Source organism: Battus philenor, unplaced genomic scaffold, assembly GCF_028537555.1.
Source record: "Battus philenor isolate CCGP_79_NKW_IND1 unplaced genomic scaffold, ilBatPhil1.0.hap1 SCAF_21, whole genome shotgun sequence".
Taxonomy (NCBI): domain Eukaryota; kingdom Metazoa; phylum Arthropoda; class Insecta; order Lepidoptera; family Papilionidae; genus Battus; species Battus philenor.
Window position 1 is genome coordinate 11,383,514 of NW_027181684.1, and position 23,758 is coordinate 11,407,271.

The 23,758-nt window shown below is 37.4% G+C and overlaps 1 protein-coding gene across 1 annotated transcript in view; it reads left to right on the top strand.

Annotated features, from left to right (window-relative positions):
* The first annotated feature begins 784 nt into the window (after positions 1–784).
* LOC137923228 (RNA-binding protein MEX3B) overlaps positions 785–23,758 on the top strand; it is a 62,138-nt gene continuing 39,164 nt past the window's right edge. The window contains exon 1 of the mRNA XM_068766416.1: positions 785–1,171. Within this exon, the coding sequence (XP_068622517.1) occupies positions 925–1,171 (247 nt within the window). The 5' untranslated portion in view covers positions 785–924. The remainder of the gene's footprint in view (positions 1,172–23,758) is intronic.

The following is a 23,758-nucleotide window of genomic DNA, read 5'->3' on the forward strand; positions in this document are numbered from 1 at the left end:
TTGAATAGAATGAATACCTAATATAAGTTAATAGTTATAAGTAGAATGGTTTTAAAACAGGTATAATACATAGTTACTTTTGCATGCCGATACTGGCTAAACATGCGATACTTATGTTTATAAAATTGTAACAAGCTTTTAACCATGTTTACGCAAATAAAAATATTTCATTTCATTTTATTTCATTTCGGAAAAATAATTGTCATTTATGTAGATCAAAGATAGATATTATAATATACGCATCTACATATTATGATATCAACAATGAGTTAACTATCAAAGTTCCATATATTTCTGAATGCTGCGATTAGGTTTACTTAATATTATACTTTAATTTTAAGTTTAAAATTAAAAAAAAAGTCTGATATATCTTGTATATAAAACAACTATTTCTAAAAACGGTTTAATTCCCAGATTCTTATTTGAATGCAGTACTACCAGCCACACAACTGCTGTCCACAGCTGGACATAGGCTTCCCCAATAAATTTTAATAGGTCCAGTTGTTCTGCTGAGAAAAGCTGGCTAGTGTACTGATCTAGCGTAATGTGCACATGACGAGGCTCGATGGTGGTGCATGGTTTGTCGGTAGGTGTTGGTGTAGGTATAGCGGCACGTCGGAGTCGTTGGTCTCGTGCGTACCTGCGGCGCGTTAGAGTGAGGGCGGGCGGAAGCTGCGTCGCATCCCGCCTCGTTGCAGTCGCGTCGCCCCCGCCCGGCGCCGCTGCCCCCTCCACCCCACGCGGAGCGGGGCGCGTGCGCCCGCCGGCCGGCGACTCAGTTCACCGCCGCGCCGCGACGACACCGCACGTGCGTACATGACAAAACGCGGCGTTTGAACGATCGAACGCGTCTCAACCGATATTTTAACGAGTGTCACGAGAGGGTAACCTCTCGCAGCCGACAAGATTGCTTCACAAGTGGAAATGCCTTCGAGCCTCTTCGGCGAGCTGGGAGGAGGTGGCGGCCTCGTGGAGGACCAGCGTGCCTTCCAGCTGGCTCTAGAGCTCAGCATGCTGAGTCTGAGCGAGCCGCTGACGACCGCGAACCCGCTGGCCAGCCCCATCGGGTTCGCGCCGCCGCCCGACGACCGCGCCAAGAAGTCGCAGAACATGACCGAGTGCGTGCCGGTGCCGTCCTCGGAGCACGTCGCCGAGATCGTCGGCAGACAAGGTACTGTAGCGTCCGCTTCTTTGAGGTTAGGAAGCGGTGCCGGCCGAGTTTCGCCCTCGCCACCCTTACATAAGGGCGCACGTGTCGCCGTGCCGGCTCGCTTAGGTTATGTCGGCACGACACCCTCGGAGCGACTCTGCCTTAATTACGAGCCGCAATTACTTTTTGTTTGTTTACCCTCGTTGTAAAATACGTGTCGGATCCCAGCGACCGCTCGTACTTTACGTTTCATATTCGAATTGTAAACGGTTACAGTATAAATCTCACAAAAAATACCCCGTACCATTCTAGTAAATTATAGAAAATCTTGACGTTCGATCTAAATAATCGCTTTGAGACGCAGCGTTTCAAATCGTCTAAAGTAAAAAAGCATTCGATCTAATTAAGAGGTAGAATTCGACAAAAAATGCTATCCCAAGGGATGTTTAGTTTTCGAGCGAGGGTTGCGTAAAAAATTCCGACAAAGCGGTCTACGAAACGAAGCTTATCTGAAACTAATTTCTCGAGATGTGCATCGGATTTGCAAAAAAACGGACGGATACTGTTTGAAAAGATCTGTAATGTTTCGCTCCGAGGATGCCCTAATTCCATGTTGTGTTATCTTTTTAGATTCGTTTTTATGTATATAAAATGTAGGTAGATATTTTTTTATATTTTTACCTCATTTTTCGTATCCACTTTTTTTTGTCATGTCGTGTAGTTAAAGAAAACGAGTACGTTCTGTGATGTTATGTTCAACTCATATTAAACTGTGTAATTGTCTCCACATATCCTAACGAGTAAATTTACTATTAGTGTATTTGCCAGTAAGATTTTTACTTTCTCCAGAAATGTGTGTTACTAACGAAGCATAATTTTATCACAGGAATGTACTTTTAAGAATTAGATTACTAAGAGAATGTTTTAATGTAATTGTTGGTAATTAATTTTTTAATTCGCTTATCGGGTTTTGACGTCAGCCCCCACAACAATGCGCCTTAGAACGACCAACAGTATCAAAATAATGAAGGCCACGCATAGTTAATTTAAATCCAGGGCTGCCGCGTGGCCCACAGTCTCCTTGTTTTGCATATGTTTTTATGATTTTTTTTTCTAAATGTGACAATGGTTCCATTTTAAATAGAATAATATGCTTAAAATGAATGAAAATAGAATTTGTGTAACTTTTCCTAGTTCAATTTTCTTGTGTTAAATTCCCATAAAGATATATTTTTTATTAGTTGCAACCCTATCAATTAGAGATAGGGCCAGCCGGTGTTGCCGTTACGAATGGTTGTCTCATATAAAATATACGAAATAGGTAATTAGTTTAGTAGGCGCCGTGAATACATTTTGGGGTATCTTTGAATTGAACTGTCTGTACGTCACGCATTGCCGGGTGCGACTTCCATTTTTTAAAAATTCGAATTTCCATGTACACACACCGTAAAAAAATATCCAAAAGCTTGCTACAAAATATTCCATTAAAAATATTTATTTTAAAACAAATAAACGAACGTAAAATCATCTATCTAAAATGGCGCCACACTCGATTAATTAAAACAGATAATAAATACATTGCATGTAAATAAGTAGATAATAATAGTTAAATTATATTGCTTTCTAAATAATTTTTTTTGTTACACTCTTGTATACTTTCATCAGTGTTGCATGCTTTCGAGTAGTTATCTCATGATTCATATTTAAAAGTTGTTCGGCTAATATTCATAAATAGAATAAAATGTGTAAACAACTAAAAACTCGCATAAATTGTCTATGATATATATATCTGTTCTTACACTTCACACATGCTCCATTACGTGTTGTAGCGTACTGAAGAGGGCGGGACGTACGGGGTCAATATACAGAGTAACACTGTCACAGACCACTCATGAGAGTAACTACGCTCTTCGTTTTACATTCTTAACGTAATAAGTACGTTGTTGGACACCTTCGCAGGCAGAAAGATGCGAATTTATTGTACTATCATATGAAAAGAATTATATAAAATGTCCGACGAAGTTCATACATCAAAGTAAAATTTAAAATATTATGTTCAGTTTGGGTTTAGTTTTATTCTCTCTCATAAAAAGTTTATTGTAAACTTCTTTTTAAATTACATTATTATTAATCGAATCGAAATAACAAAATAAAAACTTTAAAGACTATATCTTCTATTTTGTCAGATACCAGGATTGCATAATTGAGATGTAATTATAAGGACTACCCATCCACTTGTTTCCGTTCACATTGATATAGAGAGTGTGGGTTAATTGAAAATTGTTAGCTGAAATTTGTACGTGTAAGAGAAACTGTTTTGGTATATCATATAGCTAGTCGTGAATAGAAAAGTATGTAAGCAATGCAAAAAGTTTTTTTTTAAATGTCAAAAGTGTAGTCGTTTCGTAGTCGAAAGAGCAACGACGGATTAATCAGGTAGGTATTATGAGAAGCGACGTTCGAGATGTTGTTCAAACAGTCCGCACAACAGCGGTGCATTCCGTTGAAAACCTTTCCCATAGCTAAGAACAATAATACACAATTATAGTGGACTATATCGTGGTACATTCCGTAGCGTTTCCAGTCGAAGCTCGTAAAGGCTGAGCAAAAAAATCCACCCGCACTTGCAACCTTGTCTCAGTACCGCGAGCCGCTTTCGGTTAAAGAACTCTGCCGCACCTCGCAGACGCTTAATGTGACAAGGTGGTAAGGCGTGCATTTTGTATTATGTGGGTTACGTCGTTATATTTAGGTCGTTTCGTTGGTGCATCGGCGTTCGTTCCAATGTTTTAGTTCTGCGACGGCGTGCTCTTTGTTTTTTCGTTCGTCGGCGGGAATTAACTGTGGTTTGGCTTTTCAATTTATTTCGTGTTGGTACTCCTCGCGTAGCTGGATGCCAGTACAGTGCGTTTGTAATGTTGGCAGTCCAATGCTGGCCTGTCTCTGTTCTTCATAAATAAATAAAAATTAGATAGACGTATTATTTAAAGACTAAAGATTTATTTAAATGTACAAAACTTTCGCGTAAATATTCAACTAGGCTATAAAATCTCCTGAACCGTGTTAAAGATAAAAAAATATAGAAAATCTATGAGGGAAAACTATGTCCAAAAGTGGAGCTCTTTTACCTGTTTATGAATATAAATCTTATTTATTAAGTAGTCTTTATCGGTCAAAGAATTTTTATTTTATTTAATTCTTGACAAAAAATTAACTATCAATATGAAAATATATCCAACGAATTCGTATCATGGTTGTACACTACATTGGGTATAAACATACGAACTCGAAATCCTTGTAAGCATTACCCATCCATTACACAAATCGAAGTTTTAAACGCTTGTATGTTCCAGTCAAACATTTACAATAAATGTTGCAAAATTACACATAAATAAGATGCTGTCCGGCCAATTACAACTGCTATCACCACGTCGGTGAGAAAGGCCAAAGTCGCATTACATCGAATTATATGTAATGACTCCTATAAAAAGTTTATTTTCTTTTCTGTAACGTATAACATTACGAATACTTACATTATCAAGGAAACGTTAATATTCAAATTATATTTTTAATAACAAGATGTTTCGATAAACGCGACCTTCGTCTCGAGTAATGGGCAACACTGTCTGAAATGTTCCCAGAGAATCGACTTGCTCGTGAAAAAAATGAGCTATATAGTACATACACGAGGCTTTGCTCGCCTATAACTTTGTAATTTTCGAGATGTATCATTGTTAAGACGTTTTTAAATTAATATTAAATATTTTAGTGATTTCAGTGGCTTAAGATGTAATCGCAGTTTTAAATTATAGTCTATTCACTTTAAATAAAGTTTATTTTTCTTTGACAGTTAAGTGAGTCTCACACCTTTTACAATTAGACGATAGTAGAACTTGCCGGTCAATCTGAACACTATTTTCTAATATGATTAGAGTCGAGCGAAATTAATCTACTTAGTGGTACATGTATTTCGTTATTGGTGTAAAAGCTTGCGAATGTATAGCTAGCCCATTTACAATCAATTAATTGATGGTACCGCCTATCCAAAGACAAACAAACAAACAAAAATATAACGTAATGATAATGTAATAGTGTTTCTAAAATTATAATTACAATATATTAAATATATATTATTGTTTACTATCTTTCAATAGAAAAAAAAAACATTGTAATTGGGTATAAAGGCTTTAAAACTTTTTGCTGAGAAATAAGCCGATAATTCACAGCTTCTACACCTATAAACAGTCATCCCTGTATATGTATGTGTTTGCTCTCGTATCAAGCAAACACACGCGTGTTATTTAGATGCCATCCGCGACTTCGCTGCGGCTTGGCTTATATTGCTTCCAGATATTTTTCCTTTATACACAAGATATGCATTCGACCCATATTTCACTTTATCGCCGAGAAAATTCCTGTCTAATATTTTCCTCATGCTTTCTGTAGAGGCGATTTGTGTCGGCCTTAATAAAAAAAATGTACAAACTCGCCCTTCAAGCTGTGCGGTACAAGCTACCTACAGCAGTTATATTTACGCACCAAACTTATTCTCTAGTCTCCGAACCGTAACGAGGGTGAAGTAATAAAGCGACGCATCGAGCGACCGATTCTTTCGTCCGGAATCTCTATTTCGCCAGTCGCAAAAAAACATACCGAAGCTTCCCGATGTTTCTTGGGGCTTCTTTTTTGTATTCTCTGCCTAACCAGTTTACAATGGTACAGTAGAATGGTAGAAATTCAATACACACTTTACAGGAGACCCTTGCGCTTGTACGTAATCACAAATATGAATTTCTCGAGTTCCCCTGTGTGTCCACTCGTTTTATTTTTGCTCTGGAAATTTTTTATGTTAACTTTTGTTCTGTGTACCTTTGGAAGTTGGTATAGATTTTTTTTAGATTATCTGCCTTTGTGCTCTTAAGATGAAGGTTTTTGCGAGATGGGTTAAAAGATTTTTATCTGTTGCCTGCCGGAAATAACTTCATTAAGACTACTAGCATAGTTTATCGTTTAAATTATAAATAGATCGTTGCCAATAGTATATGACGTAACATATGTTAAGTGTCATTCGGCGTAAACTCTGCCCATAGCGATATTAAAAAAAATCTATTTTCTTTCAGTACTTACGTAAAGTAAAAATGAGAAATCTTTATTTTTATCGAAGCATTAAATTTTATTCAAATTTTTAGTTGTGACATTTTGATGCTTACAAATTTAAAATTGTGAGTTAATATATCGAAGCTCGACTTATTCATAAATACAGTTTCAATGGAATCATTATTTATATTCTTTTAATATTATTTTCGCAGGATAATTGCGGATACTCAAGAAATTATATCCGTATTGACTGCATTAAAATTGAACAAGTACCTTACAATGTAATTGTAGGTCGGAGAATTATTTAAAAAAATAGTAAAACGAGAGCGACCAAAGCTCGGGGCAGGTGCTTTCGAGGGACAAAGAACGTATTTCAATACAACGTACATTTTAAATTCCTCTCAAAACATAATTACGACCTTATAACTACGCACTTTCAATGACATGAATGTAAAGTGAGCACATCCTTTTTGCTAAAAGCAAATCGCCCTCGATATAGTCTTTAGCGCAGTTGTAATAAGGAGGCCGCGCGTGGCAAGATCGAACCTTTGTTTGTACGGAATGACATGTGTTTGAGACAACGCAATATACCAAAAGGAGGTTGTTTAAAATTCTCGAGTTTACGCGCGGACACGCGGTGACGTCACATCCGGCCGGCGACGGCTCGTGTCGCGGTGCTTGATATCGATGTACGATTGTTTCGATGCCGATCGGACCTCCTGTCGGCGCCTTTCATGTTTTGATTTGTAGTAGCGTGCTGCAGTGTCGTGCATCTTGTAAATTCGGCGCCTGACAACCTTGTTGCGTCGTGCCTTCGATCCGGCAGAATTTTAGTATGTTGCCCGAGCCGAGGTTCCTTAGGTTTCCACGAGCTTCGCTGTCTTAAATGAGTTAGGCTAAGTGCCTCCTGTGTCCTGCCCCCACGGACCCGCAAAATCTACTCGGGCAGCAGTGTGAGATTAAAAATATTTGCTTCTCGCGAGTGTTTCTATGCGATTTAAAAATAATAATTACATTTCTTAAGCCTATTATTACATTGATATAATAAAATTAGACAAATTCGGGGACCCATTGTCTCGATGGTTTCATATTGTTGATAGATTTGACATCACAACTTGCGCTCTCATTGAAATACGAAGTAGGCCATAACAAAGTTACCAAAGCGTCGCAGTGAGTAATTCATCCCCGTCAGTCAAAAGCCGGTTCCGCTGACGACCGCCAAGACCGGTTCCACATCATTGACTGCCAACCCCTCTCTCCGTACCTCTCATCATCTTGATATACACGTTTTTTTTAACAAAAAGTAACTCTCGATTTTGACGCTTCGAATTCGTGCGACTTAATCTTTCTTAAACGTTGCAGAAGTTTAATTGGTAATCGTGAGTAGTAGTTGTTTTGTACATGTTTTTTGGTCATGTTTGTAAAGTAAGACGTAAAATTAATGAATATATTTATTTTATTACTACTAGAGAGGGTACTTTGGTAAATAAACATCGAACGAAAGAGAAAATAATTCTAGTAAGGCACACGTGCGAGTGGAATGTACTAAGATCGCAACACCGGCTAGGCGGTGAGAGGGAATCGGCGAGATTCGCAGTGCGGCTCGGCGTGCGTTCCGGTCGACGCCACCGCAGTCAGGGTCAAGGCTTCGGCTCCTGCACACTTCTGCACGCCTGGTACACGCGGGGAGCGCCCTCCGTCCTGCTCTCTCCGCGTCGAGCGGAAATGGAGCGCTAAAAGGGAATCTGCACCATACTTATTGCATTTTTCCCACGACTTCTGTGTTGCAAACATTGTCTGTAATTGAGTTTAACTTGTGGCTACTTTTGTCTAGATATCGCGGCAATAAATTACGATATAACCGCACAAGACGCGCGGCCGTTGCACACGGGGGCACTGTTTGTGTCGGGGGACCGTAAACGTCAACAGTGGATTTAAACCTCCCTCAATAATCGCTAAATTGGTTGTTGAGCGGGCAACTGCTGTTACTTTAACAAGATTACACAAATCTCCTCTATTCGTTGACAATTTTTGAATGAAACTACTCGGACGGGAAAAAATAAACGAGCATATGGTCCCGGCGCGGAGACGTCCCGAAATTCCTGGGCCCCGTTTTTTTGTGACTTGACAGATGCATTCTGGGACGCCGCTAACCGCATCTTGCATCCTTATCGTGCTCTCGGAAATGAGATCTATGGTTGCGTCTACTACGACGAAATTGTGGGTTATTTAAAGGTGCATCAACCCGTCTCTGTCGCTCGCCGTGGCGCCAACGCCTGGGAAAGGTCCGCTCGCTCGCTCCTGTTTATATTGTACGGTGTAGCAGCATTCTTAAACACGGCTACTTTTTGTTTTGTAACGACTGCAGCTAGCCGGCTGCGACGAACAATACTCTCGTAGTTTAGACGCCTCGCGAAAGGAGCTGCGTGACGTCATGCGTGCCGGCACCCCCACGTCTGCAAAACTTAGGGATCCTAATGAATGACTTCCTAATTGCCGCTCCAGCACAAATAAGGCCGCAATCCGGCGTGAACCGTGGCCGCCATTTAATTGTGGACCTTGAGCCCTTTCGTTTCTGGGCTGCAAATCGATTGCCGGCGTCTGGTGACGAGCGCCCGCGGCCGCGCGGTCGTGCGACGCCGGCAGTAGAGCCACATGCGCCGGCTGCGGCGACGTGAAATAGAGTTGTGCGTTGTCGCGCTGTGGTGCAGTTTGGAGTGGCGACGGTAGGCGGCGGCGTGCGGCGGGCGACGAGTCGACGCTCCCGCACTAATGTTGACAACAATCCATCTCGCGCTGTCAGCCGGCGCCGCGAATTAGACTCACTCCCATTACGATTTACTCATCATCCGCTGTCCCCGGCCACTTTCATTACGACGTCTGAGCGCGAACGCTTGAGATGGCGCGATTCCATTCGCGAGATTAATTTATTTGTTGCGGACTACATTATTGTGCGATAAAAAGAGGTCGAGTTCGTTTTTCTTGCGAAGGTTTAATGACGGGATGTGGTGCTGATGTGACGGAGTCAAAGTCCCGGGCGCGCAGATGTGCGAAATGTCGTCGACACAAGAATGCGGCCGTTCTAGTCGCGCCACATGTGTCGCCTCGGGTGGACGTTGCCGGGCCACGCCGGCCGTCTACAACTCCAGCGTTCTCCGCTTAATGTCAAACCTTCAATCAGCCCGTAAAGGTGCTCTCGGATCTTAATCGAGAACATTCGATTTATTGCAAAAATAAACAAGTCATTGTACGGCGACGAGACAATGTTTTAATTACCTCCATTAATCTATTCGCTCATTTGTCAAACGTCCCAGATTCTTATAAAACATTCTTATAAATGTTTACGTAACATATATTGAAGAAATTACTGGACTGTTTCCTTGTAAACATCGCGTCGTCGTTTGGTTCGACGCGAATGTGTCATCTTAGATAATTTGCTAATGAATACGAAAATGAACGCGGTAACCGTTCTCGTCACATTAGCGTCCAAAATGAACGTATCATTTGAAACCGGTTTCGGTAATACAACGTGCGCTTACACGGTACGAGAAGGTATTAACGGTTCTTAACTATTTCGATACAATGGTAAAAATAATAAGACATGTCGTCGGCCGTGCCCACATCTGCCACTAACCGTCGCACGTCGCACCTGCCAAGTGGCCCAACCGTCTTCGCCCTGTGTCGCCCAATCAATTGTAACAGCACTACTGATTAAAAGTAACTTTCGAAGTATGTTACCTTATACATATAACATATATGTGATGAATTGAACATTATGTTCCGTTTGATTCTTTTAGACGTTTATTTGACAAATAGCTACAGGGAGTTGTCAATAAAGAAAAAAGATTGCGATTCATTTTGATTAGTCGCTTATACTTAGCCGGACCATTAAATACTGTTTTAATTAAAAATAAAGAAAATGTTAGTTTTGAATTTGGAATCTGTCATTTTTATATGATTGTTCATTTTGTTTTCTTACTTTCGCTCGAATGTAATAAAAATATAATAAAACATTTCGTGACATAAAAATGAATTAGGGTGATAAACAAAACTGAATTGCTGTGAGTACACTACATAAAGTAGGTACGGAGCCAAATACAATTTCTAATATCCTCCATACGCTCGGTATTAGTTGAATGCTTGTGTACCAGACTATTGACAGGTACAATGAAACCTCTTCTGTTTGTAACACGAAAAGATCCGATCATCCATGTAGTGTTCGTACGAAAAAGCAGTTCAAAGTAGTGAGAGAAAGAAAGATCTCGAAGAAATCCTCTCCGAAACAAAAGATTTAATCTCGTGAGATGAAAATAGCACCCAGAACCATGTCGCGTATGTTTAAAGATGACTTAGGACTTGCAGCCTATAAGAGACGCACTGGTCAATTCTCAACTGATAATTTAAAAAAAAGAATATGTTGGTAATATCAACACAATTACTTAGGCGGTACGTAAAGGGAGGTCAACTAAATATTTTGTTTACGTATTAAAAGAAATACAATTCAGAAATATTTAGACAGACAAAATGACTGTGTTTATGATGAAAGCTCTAAAGATGCTTTCCAATTAGTCATCAGAATACAAAGTTGGTATTATCCGACTTTAGTGATGGTTTGGTGAAGTATTACTAGTGATGCAATAATAATAACTAATAAGTGTTAAAATTAGTTACATTCTATTTCGTTGTAACAGAAATAAAATGTAAAACTTATTATTTTAAATAACGTATGTAAAACAGTTTTGCACTTTAATAAATATCAATGTTTGAATTCCATAATAGAATACATTCTTTGCGCGCGACTTCAATCATTTCTTCGTTGCGTTTTAACAAACAAAAAGTATATTTATATTAAAAGGTAATAACTTATAATTAAAGATCTTTTAAATACAAAAGTAAAACGAAGGAATACTAAAATTTACTTTACTTTATTAAATAATTCCGATAATAAAACAAAACTATTTTTTACATTTCCATGTAAGTAATACTGTAATATTTAAAAAAGGTTTTATATTTTTAATCATTAACTTGCATAACGCGATCAAAATTAAACATCCTTATGCAGAAAAATTAGTTCAGTAATTAAATAAAATTGAACCTATATTAACATTGATTACCCGGTGTAATTATATCGAGTATTAATTAAAAGATATAATATTTCATTGCGAAACCTCGTTGGACGAGAAGGTACTCGAAGAAGAGAAAATAATTGTATGAAGTTTAAAGATGTATAAATATATATGTTAGAGGGACCGGAAGGTAATGTCTTTTCTGTCGATATATTTCGCAGAAAAACCGATTGATTTTTACCGCTCCGGTTTTGAAAATTTGTATAATAGATCGCAAAATGTTGTTGATAATGAAGCTTAATATATTGTTGATCAGAAATAAAAAATTGTTAAAGAGGTAGTTGTGTTAATTTAACTTAAAAAAAGCGACATTACTTTCCGGTCCCCCTAACACACACACACACATACACACACACACACACACATATATATATATATATATATATATATATATATATATATATATATATATATATATATATATATAGAACAGTAAGAATCGTAAAGAACTACTCACTGTTTTAACAATATATTTAAATACAAAATTATCGTGGTTTAAAAAACGCTGTGAACATTTTAAAGTTGATTACTGCTATAACATAGAGCAAGCAAATTTTAAATTATTACGTTCTTAATAACTTCCTATATTCGAGTGTTAAATTATACGATCGCATTGTGCTTTCGTTTAAATATGTTTTTTCGTTGTGTATCGTGCGCATGCGTATCTTATTACGATAATGATTCATTTTATATGTCAACTGTATAAGGCGGACATTTTTATTTATTAATCCTCTCGTTATACAGGATGATTGGTTATAGGTGTAAATGCTTGCGAGGGTCAATTAAACGTACACCATATTCAATAATCAATAATAAATAACTTGACGATATAATATAGCATGAAAAATCGTTTTAAAAATTATGATTGACATTGTTTACTATTCGTACTTGAAGACTTCGTACTGACAGGAATTATTCGTCTGTCAAATTCCTAAAAAAAAATTTAATTAATGTAACATATTTCTCAGTAAAATAGATGTAATTTTTTTTCTGACAAGCTATCCATTCACCCCTTTTAAGCTTTTACGTCTGCAAAATGTATATCATCTTAAATACACATTAAATATAATAGACGAATAAAGATTAAAAACATGTCTTGTCAAAAATTTGGCGGGAAACAATACAAGTTTGCCGCCTGTACCCATAGCCCTCTGGCGAGGTTAGTCAACAGAGTTTAACGTACTAAAACTTGTGCTAGTCCGTTTAAAACGTCTCGCGTCGTTATTCAATGAAATTTCATTAAAAAGGGCGAGCGGCAGCTGCGTTTTCCGTTGTGGCCCGTGAGAGCCGCCGCAACGGTCGGCCGCCTCGCAACGATCGCGGCGACTGACGCACGGGGACTGTAATTTTTCTACCTCGACATTAGACCAACTCTATAAACTTTTAAACTTACCTACATGCATTTAAATTATCATTTCTGCACTTACCGATCAAGTTAAAAATTAGTTAAATCTTTGCAAATTTATTTCTTACATAAAATTGTTAAGGTACACAAGCCGCTGCTTGCATTTAGCGACTACCCACCTTGAATATATCGTCAGACTTATAGAGCAATATCTAAGAACACGATTCAAGTCCAATAAATATATAATTATTTTTAATCTATTTATCATTATGAAAAAGATTTTAAAAGTTTATGATGAGTCAACAGAATATGATGATGTTTTTATATCATCATGTGTGCCGGTAGTCGCAGCCTACAACGCATAGGGCTGCCTTAAAGATCACCACAATGAGCGGTCAAACGCTGCCCGCATACAACGACTTCCGACCTTGACTAAATCATTGGTCCACTTATAAAATAATTAAAAATTAAATTAAATTATGGCAGTGAGCAAAAGGGAACAACACTCTATTTATAGAGGCACTCGAATTATAAGCAATGCACTTAGAAATCAACAGTAGCATGTCTTCAATTGCTTCGAGAACAGTCGTGATTTTTTTGTCTTGGAATAGTAAAATGCAATGGCATAGTTCATACCCTCTATTACCTACCCTAATTGTTATTATACCCTAATTGTTATTCCTAGCAACTTTTAATCATAACTTTATTATTAATTTAAAAAAGCACATAATGATACTCATTCAATTTTCTCAACGTATATGCATTATAAAATATATATTTATATGTTAAACATGGATCGTTATTAGAAACTCTACATAGGTAAGTTTGTCACATCCAGCATTTTAAATTATATATAGTGATATGAAAAAAGGTAGTAAAAGCCTTTAAGGATGTATAGATCATATAGCAAATGAGCTATACATTCATCCCTCTTTAAACATATTTCCAATCAATTTGTATAGAATGGTCTCTCTGAAATATATATAATTATACAATAATTTATTCCTTATGTTCGAATGCGACAAACAAATAACTTGACAGTAAATAATAAATAATTTTAATATGTCATTCGAATTTTTAAAAACGCTTTTTTTCACTATGTTATCAATACGTTATTTATCGTTTTTGAAACTATTAATTTTTTTTATATTTATTCAAAAACTCTATTAATATGTCGGCTAATCTTTAGTTTTGTGTTTATTTTTTTTCATTTGTATCAATTATTGCAATGTTTTACAAAGTAACGTACTTTATAATAGAATTTTACTTCATATTTCTTTATTCAAATTAATAAGCAATTTGATTATGTTTTATAGAATTAGTTATTATAAGTGGTCGATTGAAGCCGTTCGGGATCTCGTCGCGGGACTGCGTATGATTCATTACATTAGTGACTTATTGCGTACAAGTAATCGTTTGCGGACGCCGGGGTTATCGTCTCTATCACAATAAGCGGAAATTTATAACGCACGGTCAAGCGCGGCCAGACGTCGCCCACCAACCCGTACTATTTTTTCATCGTATAGGTAAAATGATTTACCGCCACCTAAAAACCGGTAAAAATCATTACCTCTTTCATTGTTAATAGGTGTTAAAGCTTTAAAAGTGTGAATTTGATAATCTAACCAAAAAGGCAACCAAAGAGATAATTCAAATTCGGATTACTAAATATAACAAATCTATTATTGTTTACTATCTGTCTGCATACTTTGTACTGCTAGAAGTTATCGACTAGTTGTATTTCAATAGAAAAAATAAATTAATGTAATACGAGTATTTCATCGCTGGTCGCTTACAAGAGCTTTATAAGAAAACTCAAGGTCACCCAGAGGGGCTGGAGAGGCCCTTGATCGGAGTTTTTAGCTCGAAGAATTGCTTGTCTCAAGTGGCCCTGAAAGAAGCACATCACTTGTGCGACAGTTGGCTATTGGGGCTGAAAGGTTTTCGTGTGATGAACAAGAGCCGGTAGACGCGGCGTGGTTAGGACCTCCTGATGCTGGATCGATGACATGGTTAAGGTGGCGGGCAATCTCTGGATGCGGGCAGTCCAGACCCTTTGCCTTGCGATGGGCGTCTATGGACTGAAAAGATCACTGTATTAAGGTGTAAGCTGTATCTGTTTTGAACAAAAGTATTTCTATAGACCTTATTTTACGATACTGTCATTACTGATTTATTAAACATCAAAATTGTATCGTGCCGTCAAAAAGTGTTAGCAAGTTAAAAAATCAAACAAAAGCAACAATAATATTTTTATCTACAATTGTGAAATTCCTTAACGCCCGGGAACAAAAGGTGCGCACCGTCAAAAAACGTAACTTGTAGGCACCCAAATGACCACCGAAAAAAAGTCGGCCGCGTCAAAAGCTCGGGTCCGTTGTTAGCCCGTGGGTCTGAATTCTCGAGAAAGAGTCTACCTGAAGCACCGAAGCATACCTGTGAGCTTATCAGCCTTATTCTATTAGCGATAAATTAAACGATCGTGTCTTGAGGATTTATGTGTCACTTCATTATTCTTACATTTGCGCGGAGGTTGGTGAACCCTTTGGAACCGGTAACAGAATATTATTGTTTACTGTCTCGCCATTGCGTCGGGTTACTTTACTTTATCTGCACGTTCGTACCTATTTTTTAAACTTTCGATTTTTTTTCGTAAAGTTTTTGCGAGTACCAGGCGCGCATACGTCGCGCGGAGCTAGCCCAGCGCGTAGTGGGTGGCGAGCGATTGCTGTAAGCCGATATTTCCCTCGTGAAAATGTTCAATGGTCGGTGTCAGATTGCGAGAGCGGTGCGTGAGTCTTTAGGATTTTCGCCTCGCATGCTGGTACATTATTACGCGTCGTTAATTATTTTATACGGGTTTGTTTTTTTTTTGCTGAAAAGCTCTCATAAGCCACCTGCCACCGGCCGGTGTAATTAAAGATTGAGCATAGGTCCAACAAAAGGCATCTCCGGTCGCCGCCTGCCTACAGGTTAACCTTCGGCGAGGCGGTCCGACGCGAACGCACTTATTTATAGACTGATTTATTAAAAACAAATAGTCCTCGCATGTTCTCAAGTGCCCATGTTAATCCGACGGAATACTTCTTTATTAATCATGTACTCCTTGTAGATAATTTGGGAAATAACTATGTTTTATTTACTTTTATCCGAGACAAAATAAAATAAATAATTATTAATAAACCAGACAAAACAGTGACATGAAAAAAGCACTGGGAATTTTTGTTCTACCCAACGTTTTATTAGTATGAAAAATTTAGACTAGACAGTAGTGATACTACTAAAATGTTCGTGTAGTGTCTGTCGCAGGTCGAAATGCTCCGTCAGTAAGATACAGGCTTAACTTGAGCTCGCGGTTTCACTGGATTGGGAGACGGAACAGCTGGCGGAAAGACGCCATCTGTTAAGCGGCGCCCCGGAAACGCAATTTGTTTTGTTTTCGATTGTTCGAGACTGTTGCACTCAAAACGGTCGGGGGTCCGTCACCAGGCACCAGCGGACTGTTCCGTATCCCAATGGTGGGGTACATTAGAAACATCGCTAGATTTCATCTATTTTTATCTATATAACCCGTAAGCCAAATAAACTATTGTTTACTTAAAATATTTTGTTGTAAAACATAGTTTTATTGAATTAAAGTTATTTCCTGTCCAGGCATGTCTTAGTATCCAAGAAACATTTCTTTAATGGTCTCTTTAATTAGGTTTTTTGGTTTATAACGATATTGTCACCTTAAATGGTTTTGTGTAAGTAGAGAAATAAATCGATCGAATAATTAAATTGAGTAACGGTTAAACACATAATTTCAATTATCCACGGGCCTTAAGTTACTGGGTTAACATAAAATGTGATATGTTTGAAATGTATGTATCGAGTTTATGAAACGCCATCACACTGCGTCAACATCTGCCCGTTGCACCTGCCCGGGTTTTTACCACTCCGCCACACACGGCCAGGCGTCGGTGCGATTGCCTGATAAGTTATGCTACCCCGGTAATTACATTTGCAAAGACATTATTAGGAAATATTTTGTTTAAATTAAATTTATTGAACTACTTTACTATTCATCCTATCTATCAGCCTGATTTATGATTGATGATTAGTTACAGGTGTACACAGCATTTGCTGTGTATTGTATGGTACATCCTATCCAAAAATCAATGGTTTCAGAATTAATGTAAGACGATAAAAATCGTAAAAAGCGTTTCCAATATTAAGGATTTACTATATAATAATGAAATATAATTTTTTCTGTCCCCGCAGATTGTATTGTTAAAAGTTTTTAGCTAGTTGCATTCAAATAGAAAAATTAAACATCACTTTTTTCAGTTTTCACTTTATACGGGGTGATTGAAAATAAGTCTAAAAGCTTTAAATCTTTTTGCCAACAAATGCACTACACATTCACACCTTTACATCTGTAATCCAATATTTCATGAATGGAAAAGCTTGTAAAAGAAAACTTTTCTGAAGAACAATTGCAGGTTACAAAAAATTATCCTAACAATTAAAATTCAATGCTCCCACTCAAGATTTTGAATTTCGAATAATCGTCTGCTTTCATCGGCATGAATTTATTAATACACCGTATCGGGCCACGGTCGGTATCGATTGTTTTAAAATCGAATACAAGTCCATTCGGTAATAACGAGCGTATTAAATAAACTATAAAACGATTATATCAGGACGCGCAAGCCCTGAAAGCGAGAGCGGCGCGGCGGCATTCCGGTATAATAACCCTTAGCATCGAAAGCTCGGCGCATCGGAACATCGCTCCCGCGACACTCGATTCCTATCGCTCATTTGTTTTTTCTTACTTTTCGAACTACCCTCGATTGTAATCTTTTAAATCAACAAATATTTGAAGCAGCTAAACGAAAGTATGTATTTAAATGAATCCTTATATGTTATTCTAATAGAAAAATAAATTTCGCGTCACTTCGAACAGGATGATGAAATATTTGTATAAGCTTTAAAGATTTTTGCTTACTAAGATGATATGTATCGACTTGTTTAAATCTTGTTCATCGTACATATGTATAATATTGTCACAGATTCAAAACGATGAAGACAACATGAAAAAACTGGTACTTACCGGAACCATTTATTTAACGCCCAATAATCTAAACTGATAGATTATTAATACGATAGGTCATACTATTTCTCTGAGAAGAATCATGTTTTGACAGAACATAGGAGTATTACTTTAAACCTTGAACTCGTTGTTCCATCGCGTGCCAAACGAACTGGTTTGATCGTGTACCAAAGAAAATGCACTGCCTAATTTCCTCGCGCACCTCCCATACGCAGTATGCTAAAAAGCTAACCTTTCCGCTGGCGGTATTGAGCAGCAATTTTATTATAATTGGCAACGCGGTCAACACTTCTCGGAAATTGGTTTTTTCTCTCTTTATTACCAACATTTAGTTGATCTCGTTTTTTCTTCGGAATCGATTCGCCCGCCTTTGTTCTCCGTCATATTGTTTTTAACGTTCAGCCTCCGCCGCTTGCCTCAATGGTAGCCGAGTTAATTTTAAGTTACGCTTAACTTTATTAAATGTTGATTCGATAGCTAAACTATCCGTATAAAATATACAGAGTGATCATTTATAGATATAAAAGCTTGAAACAAAAAATCTTAATTATATAAGGTGAAAAACAAATATACAGGTGTAACAGCTTTAATGGAGTGAAAATAATGATGATATAGCAAGAAAGCGTTGTAAAAATACTTGTTAGAATTTAACTTACTATCTGTCCCACCAGACTTTGCAGTGCCATCAGTTATTGGCCTGTCTAATTCCAATAGGAAAATAAGTCCGTTACATAATTGACAATGATTATCAATACTTGGTGGATTTGAAATAGTTGTAAAGGCGTTTTGTGCATAAAGCTTTCCAATAAGAATATTTCTTATAAGCGATAATTAGTCTATTTAAAAGCACCTTTAGTTTTATGGATTTTTGTATATGAGAATCTTTTCCGACAAGATTCTTTTTTTAAATGTATTAGAAATGAGATATTTAAAAACAATAATTGATTTTTTTTTCTTAAAGGTTGTTTTTTATATTGTCAGAACTTTAAAATGATATACTATGTTACTTCCTATAATATCGATATTAAGAACAAAACGATTACAAATTAAGCGAAATATCGATCGATTTAATCATCAACGTGTTGAACAAAGGCAATAAATAAAATGTATCTATATTTGAGGAATGTCCGCTACAATGAAACGCCGGTGGCGTATCTCTCGGCGCGGGGTGGCGGAGCTCGCGATTCCATATTCTAGACGCACGGCATTGGACCGATCGGTCGCTAAGCCGATTCTTGGTGACCTTCCGTTACTCGCGTTTTTCAATTTCTAACACCGGGCGGTATGCTAATTTAGAGGTCAACGTAGTTTGGTGGTCCGAACGGACGCGCTTTTGATGTACGCCGGTTGGCCAACAAATTATTTATTTCACATAATACATCTCCCGAATTTAGATGTGTATCGATTTCGAGAAACGCTAATAGTGTCATGCCTTTGACTTTTCGGAAAAAAAAATATATTTGTACGTTAAAGACGACGTTTTCTCGTCGCCGATAAGTTATGGCGGACGGCTATAAAAGACGTTTTGTATGTAATAAAATTTAATTGAGACTCTTTAGCCGCTGCTTCTAATGTAAATACGTATTAAAGAATAAAATTTATTATAAATTTAAAAATACCCAAACAATTATCGTACGTTGACATTGTTTTTTTTTCTAATTTCATAACAAACGTAAACGATCAGATTTTAATTAAGTTTACCGTGACTATATTTATGCGAAATTAAAATTATATCTTCATTGTAACATCTATCTTTGGTTAAACGCGTATTAAATCAATAGATGCACCGATTTATGTACGCGATAAATCAAAATATAATAATTTAATGATATATTTAATTAAGGCGGGCCATTCGTGATTGGAGGTTTTTTTGACCGGGCCCGTCTCGTCAGCGGCTCGGGCCATAGATCAAAGCCGCGCCGCCGGTTGACAGATATTTTGATATTTCGCGTGCAGATTATCTTAATGTATGCACATGGATGACTTACTGTGCGCCGGTGGCCTTTATTCAACAATGTTACTTGTAAGTCACATTGGGTCGGACGAAGTCGGCCGGCTCGCGTGAGGTCCGCCAAAATGTCAGCGCGATAAAAAAAATTATTTCCACTCGTAGACGATTAAACGACTAATCGTTTGATATACGCCCAGTCAAGCATAATGTCGACCGGCGGACTGTCTGCCGCCTCGGCGCAGTGCATTCTACACGAATCAGTTTCGTAAAGAAATTTTAGTGAAAACTTTAAGCTCCGAGTTAATTGCATTTAGATTGGTAATTGAAGAATAACCTATCACCTTGTACATTCAGTACTAGCGTCTTTATTCTTTACTTCTCTACGTTTATATTAACCGTTACTTTATTAATTATTACTAAAACCGTTGATTTTTGACATCTTTTTAAATTTCTAACTAACCACGCTATATACAGCTTTCCAAAATATCTTCAGTGCAATGTTCTTTTCTCAATCTACGATATAAATATAGAATCCTAGATAAAAGAGTTATGATATATTTGACTTATACTAAAGCCATTGTTTATAATATGATTGGGCATCATGGAACGTTAAAAGTCCATCGTCTCTCACAACAAGCTTATTCGTTTTGACGAGATCAATCGTCATCTTTAGGTGTTATCGTAGGGCGTTATCACCTGCACATCCTGCTTAGGTCGTTCCGTAGGCGAGGTCAATATTCAGATCGTTGCACCGCGGTGGTGACCTCAACAAATAAAAAATTATATTTATTCCAAACAATCAGATGAGCTTTTTCCGTTCGTCCCCAATGTTATTATCATGAGCATATAATTAATTTTGCAAACAGGTTATTTTATTGGCCGTGTTGTGTTGTTATTTAAATAAATGTCCAAACGAGTGATCGTACTCCATTTTTTTTTCGTCCGCAAAACTAATTGGTCGTTCTGTTTGGCGACAAAAAAGGTCGTCGTGTCACCGTACCGACTCCGGCTAGACGCATGCATATGTTCACGTCCGCTTCTCATACAGGGTAAGCACAGTGCTAATATCAGATCCTATAGTCGCCTCACAATGTCCTTATTTCTTATGTTTTGTCTTTAATTTTTAAACAGGATTACCAACGTAACTCTAAAATATTTTAATATCCTAGTTATATTTTATGTGCGAATAAAATATCCCAGACATGAGCAAGAAATGCGTTTATTTAACAACATACTTTCACCGTATACAATCGTTATCAATTTAAATTGTAAATATAAAAGTTAGAAGTGGCCATTAATCGCCGAACAGATAACCGCAGAGACTTCGAGGTACTGAAGCGGAGGCCAGACTTGGGAGACGCTGGATGCAGACAGCTTCCTACCGGTCCTGTTGGAAATCGATGGGAAGGCCACTGTTCAGCAATGAACCAATAGCTTAAATGATGAGGATATTATAAAATAATCTCTTAACCGGAACTAATAATACTCAAGATCGCTAATTATAATAAAAAATAACTTATGTCCTTTAAGAACACAAGGATTTGCTTCTAACATCCCTTCTGCTCGTAAGTACTCGTTCCAGTAAAAACATTTTTTTTAGTAGTTTGAATTATCGTTATTTAATATTCGGCGCATAAGGACTCCTGCGCCCGTAGACACCCGACGACCCCAGTGACCCGTGCACGACCTATCGCAAACAAAAATAAGGCGGCCCATTCACGATCGCACCGCATATCCTTGAACTAGTTTAACTGGGCGGGAGTAAATCTCTGAGACAGACATGGCAACACCGGAGAGAAAAAAAAAACCCCTTCGAATTTAGTACCGCTTAGACCAGACATGTTATTATCCTATTATTATATTTCTCGCTAGTCGTGCCCCGCGGCGGCGTCTGTCTTAATTTTATATTTCGATATATTTAATTTTGTACATTGCGACGTTTAATTTGGCGATAGTTCTCTGAAGTAAATTAGTTGTAACTCCTATACTGTAGTTGTCGAACCAGTTTTTTTTATTTTGATTATTATAATAAAGGAAATTTTCCAAAAAATGCGGCTTCGAGACTAAGTATCTGTGTTAGCTAAGAATGTACTTTATGGGACCTAGTTTTTTTTTCTCTCTTTTTATAAATATAGTTTTTGCACATAACTATAAGGTATTGAGTTAAAAACTTAAAGATGAAGTTTTTGATAGACTAAGGAAACGTGTTCTTTCAAATAGATCACTTATTTAATTTAACTTTAGTGGGATTTACTAGGGAATCGGTTAAACCACCAGAAATCTCTTTCAATCGCACTAAGCTTTGGCTACTACTTTTATAATGGGATCAGGCAAGGAGTGGAACAACTTGACCAGTCTCGTTGTTTCCAGCCAATTATAACTCAGGAGTTTTCAAGATTGAGTAGGTTTTTTTTAGGCAAGCGTATACCATTGCAGAACTCGTCCTGGCATCCATCAAGATAAGGTTGTAGAACTCTTGTATATATACTATGTAACATTTCTTCTAAAACTTTTCTTTGAGTAAATGTATATTACATTTAATTGTAAATCTTAAACATGTACGATACATATTGGTTTTATTTATATTTATCTATCTTTATATATATTTATGTTTCATGTATAAAAATATTCAAAAGATAAACTTATCTGTATAATATTATTTAATATTAAGGTTCATAATTTATTTAATATTTATGAACAGACTATTAATTTTGAAATACAAATTGAATGCTCCGCTCACGGCTCGAGGATAGGTTACCTATAATGCCATAATTAGCCATATTTAAATTTACCATTCGCAGCGTTGTTCGCAAGTTTTTACCGCGCATTGCGTCACGCTGCACCACTGCACTCGGGCGTCACGCGAACCGTTTGATGGAGGTTCTTAATGATCCGAAATCATAATCGCCAGCTCCGCGGACCTCGCAAAAAATATCGATATTAATCTTAATTTTCTCTACCGCAAATAATATTAGCCGAATTTTATTTCAAACTGTGGGAACCGATTGTAATAACGAAACGACCCGTCATTTTTATTTCAGCGCTAATTCGCCTATCGATCAATAAATACCTAAATACGGACGCCCGACTATCCGTCAGAGATATCGTATTAACTCGCTTCATTTGAGAATGTATAAATAAGTAGTTATTTGTACAGTATAATGACGGGTTTGGTGATTGCCTCTCCATCGTATTGTAATTATGAATCATAAACAAAGAGCTTTGGGTCGGCGCGCAGAAAAAACTGCCAAAAGCTAATCTGTTCACAGCAATTAACCTATCAGTTACTATTTGACGACGAAGGTCGCTGGTAATGAGCAGAGCTGCGCCGCGGCGGTCCAGCGGGTTCGGATTGTAGTCTCGCCCGCGTACTTGTTGCCTTTCGATACTCCCCGTACGTTTCACAAATGCCGGTAAAGTGACCCGAACACGTTCCGTGATCGAATTTGTAATTCGAACGTCGAACGTTTCTTTAGAATTTCAATAAAAGAGATTTATTTTTTTTAAATTGCCCGCGAAACAAAGAGGTTGTTTAACGTACTTTTACGACGCAAGAAATGGACGCTGTTTTGACATATATTTCTTTTATTACGAGTGCAATTTGGTTGCAAAGCGTGGTTGCGGACGAGCTCCGACCGACGCGGTTATACACAAAAGCCTTTTTGAGCTTAATAAGCCCTGCGTGATACGTAATGTCTTTTCATAAGAAACAAATTGGCAAATAACAGTTTGCAATTTTCTGTTATTTTCGTTCACAAAGGTTACATAAAACTATATACATATTATACACCAACGAACAATCTCTCCGTACCATTCAAACAATTTTATTGTTATTTTAAAACAAAAGGCAAGTACGGGAAAGTCAGGAAACTCGAACGTTTAATCTGCAATAAATCAATAGTGAGGCTATTGCCCCAGTACTAGGGTAACAAAAAATAGAAGAGCACTAGATCGCTTTTGTGGACATTAGATAGACAAACCAGTTACACATGAT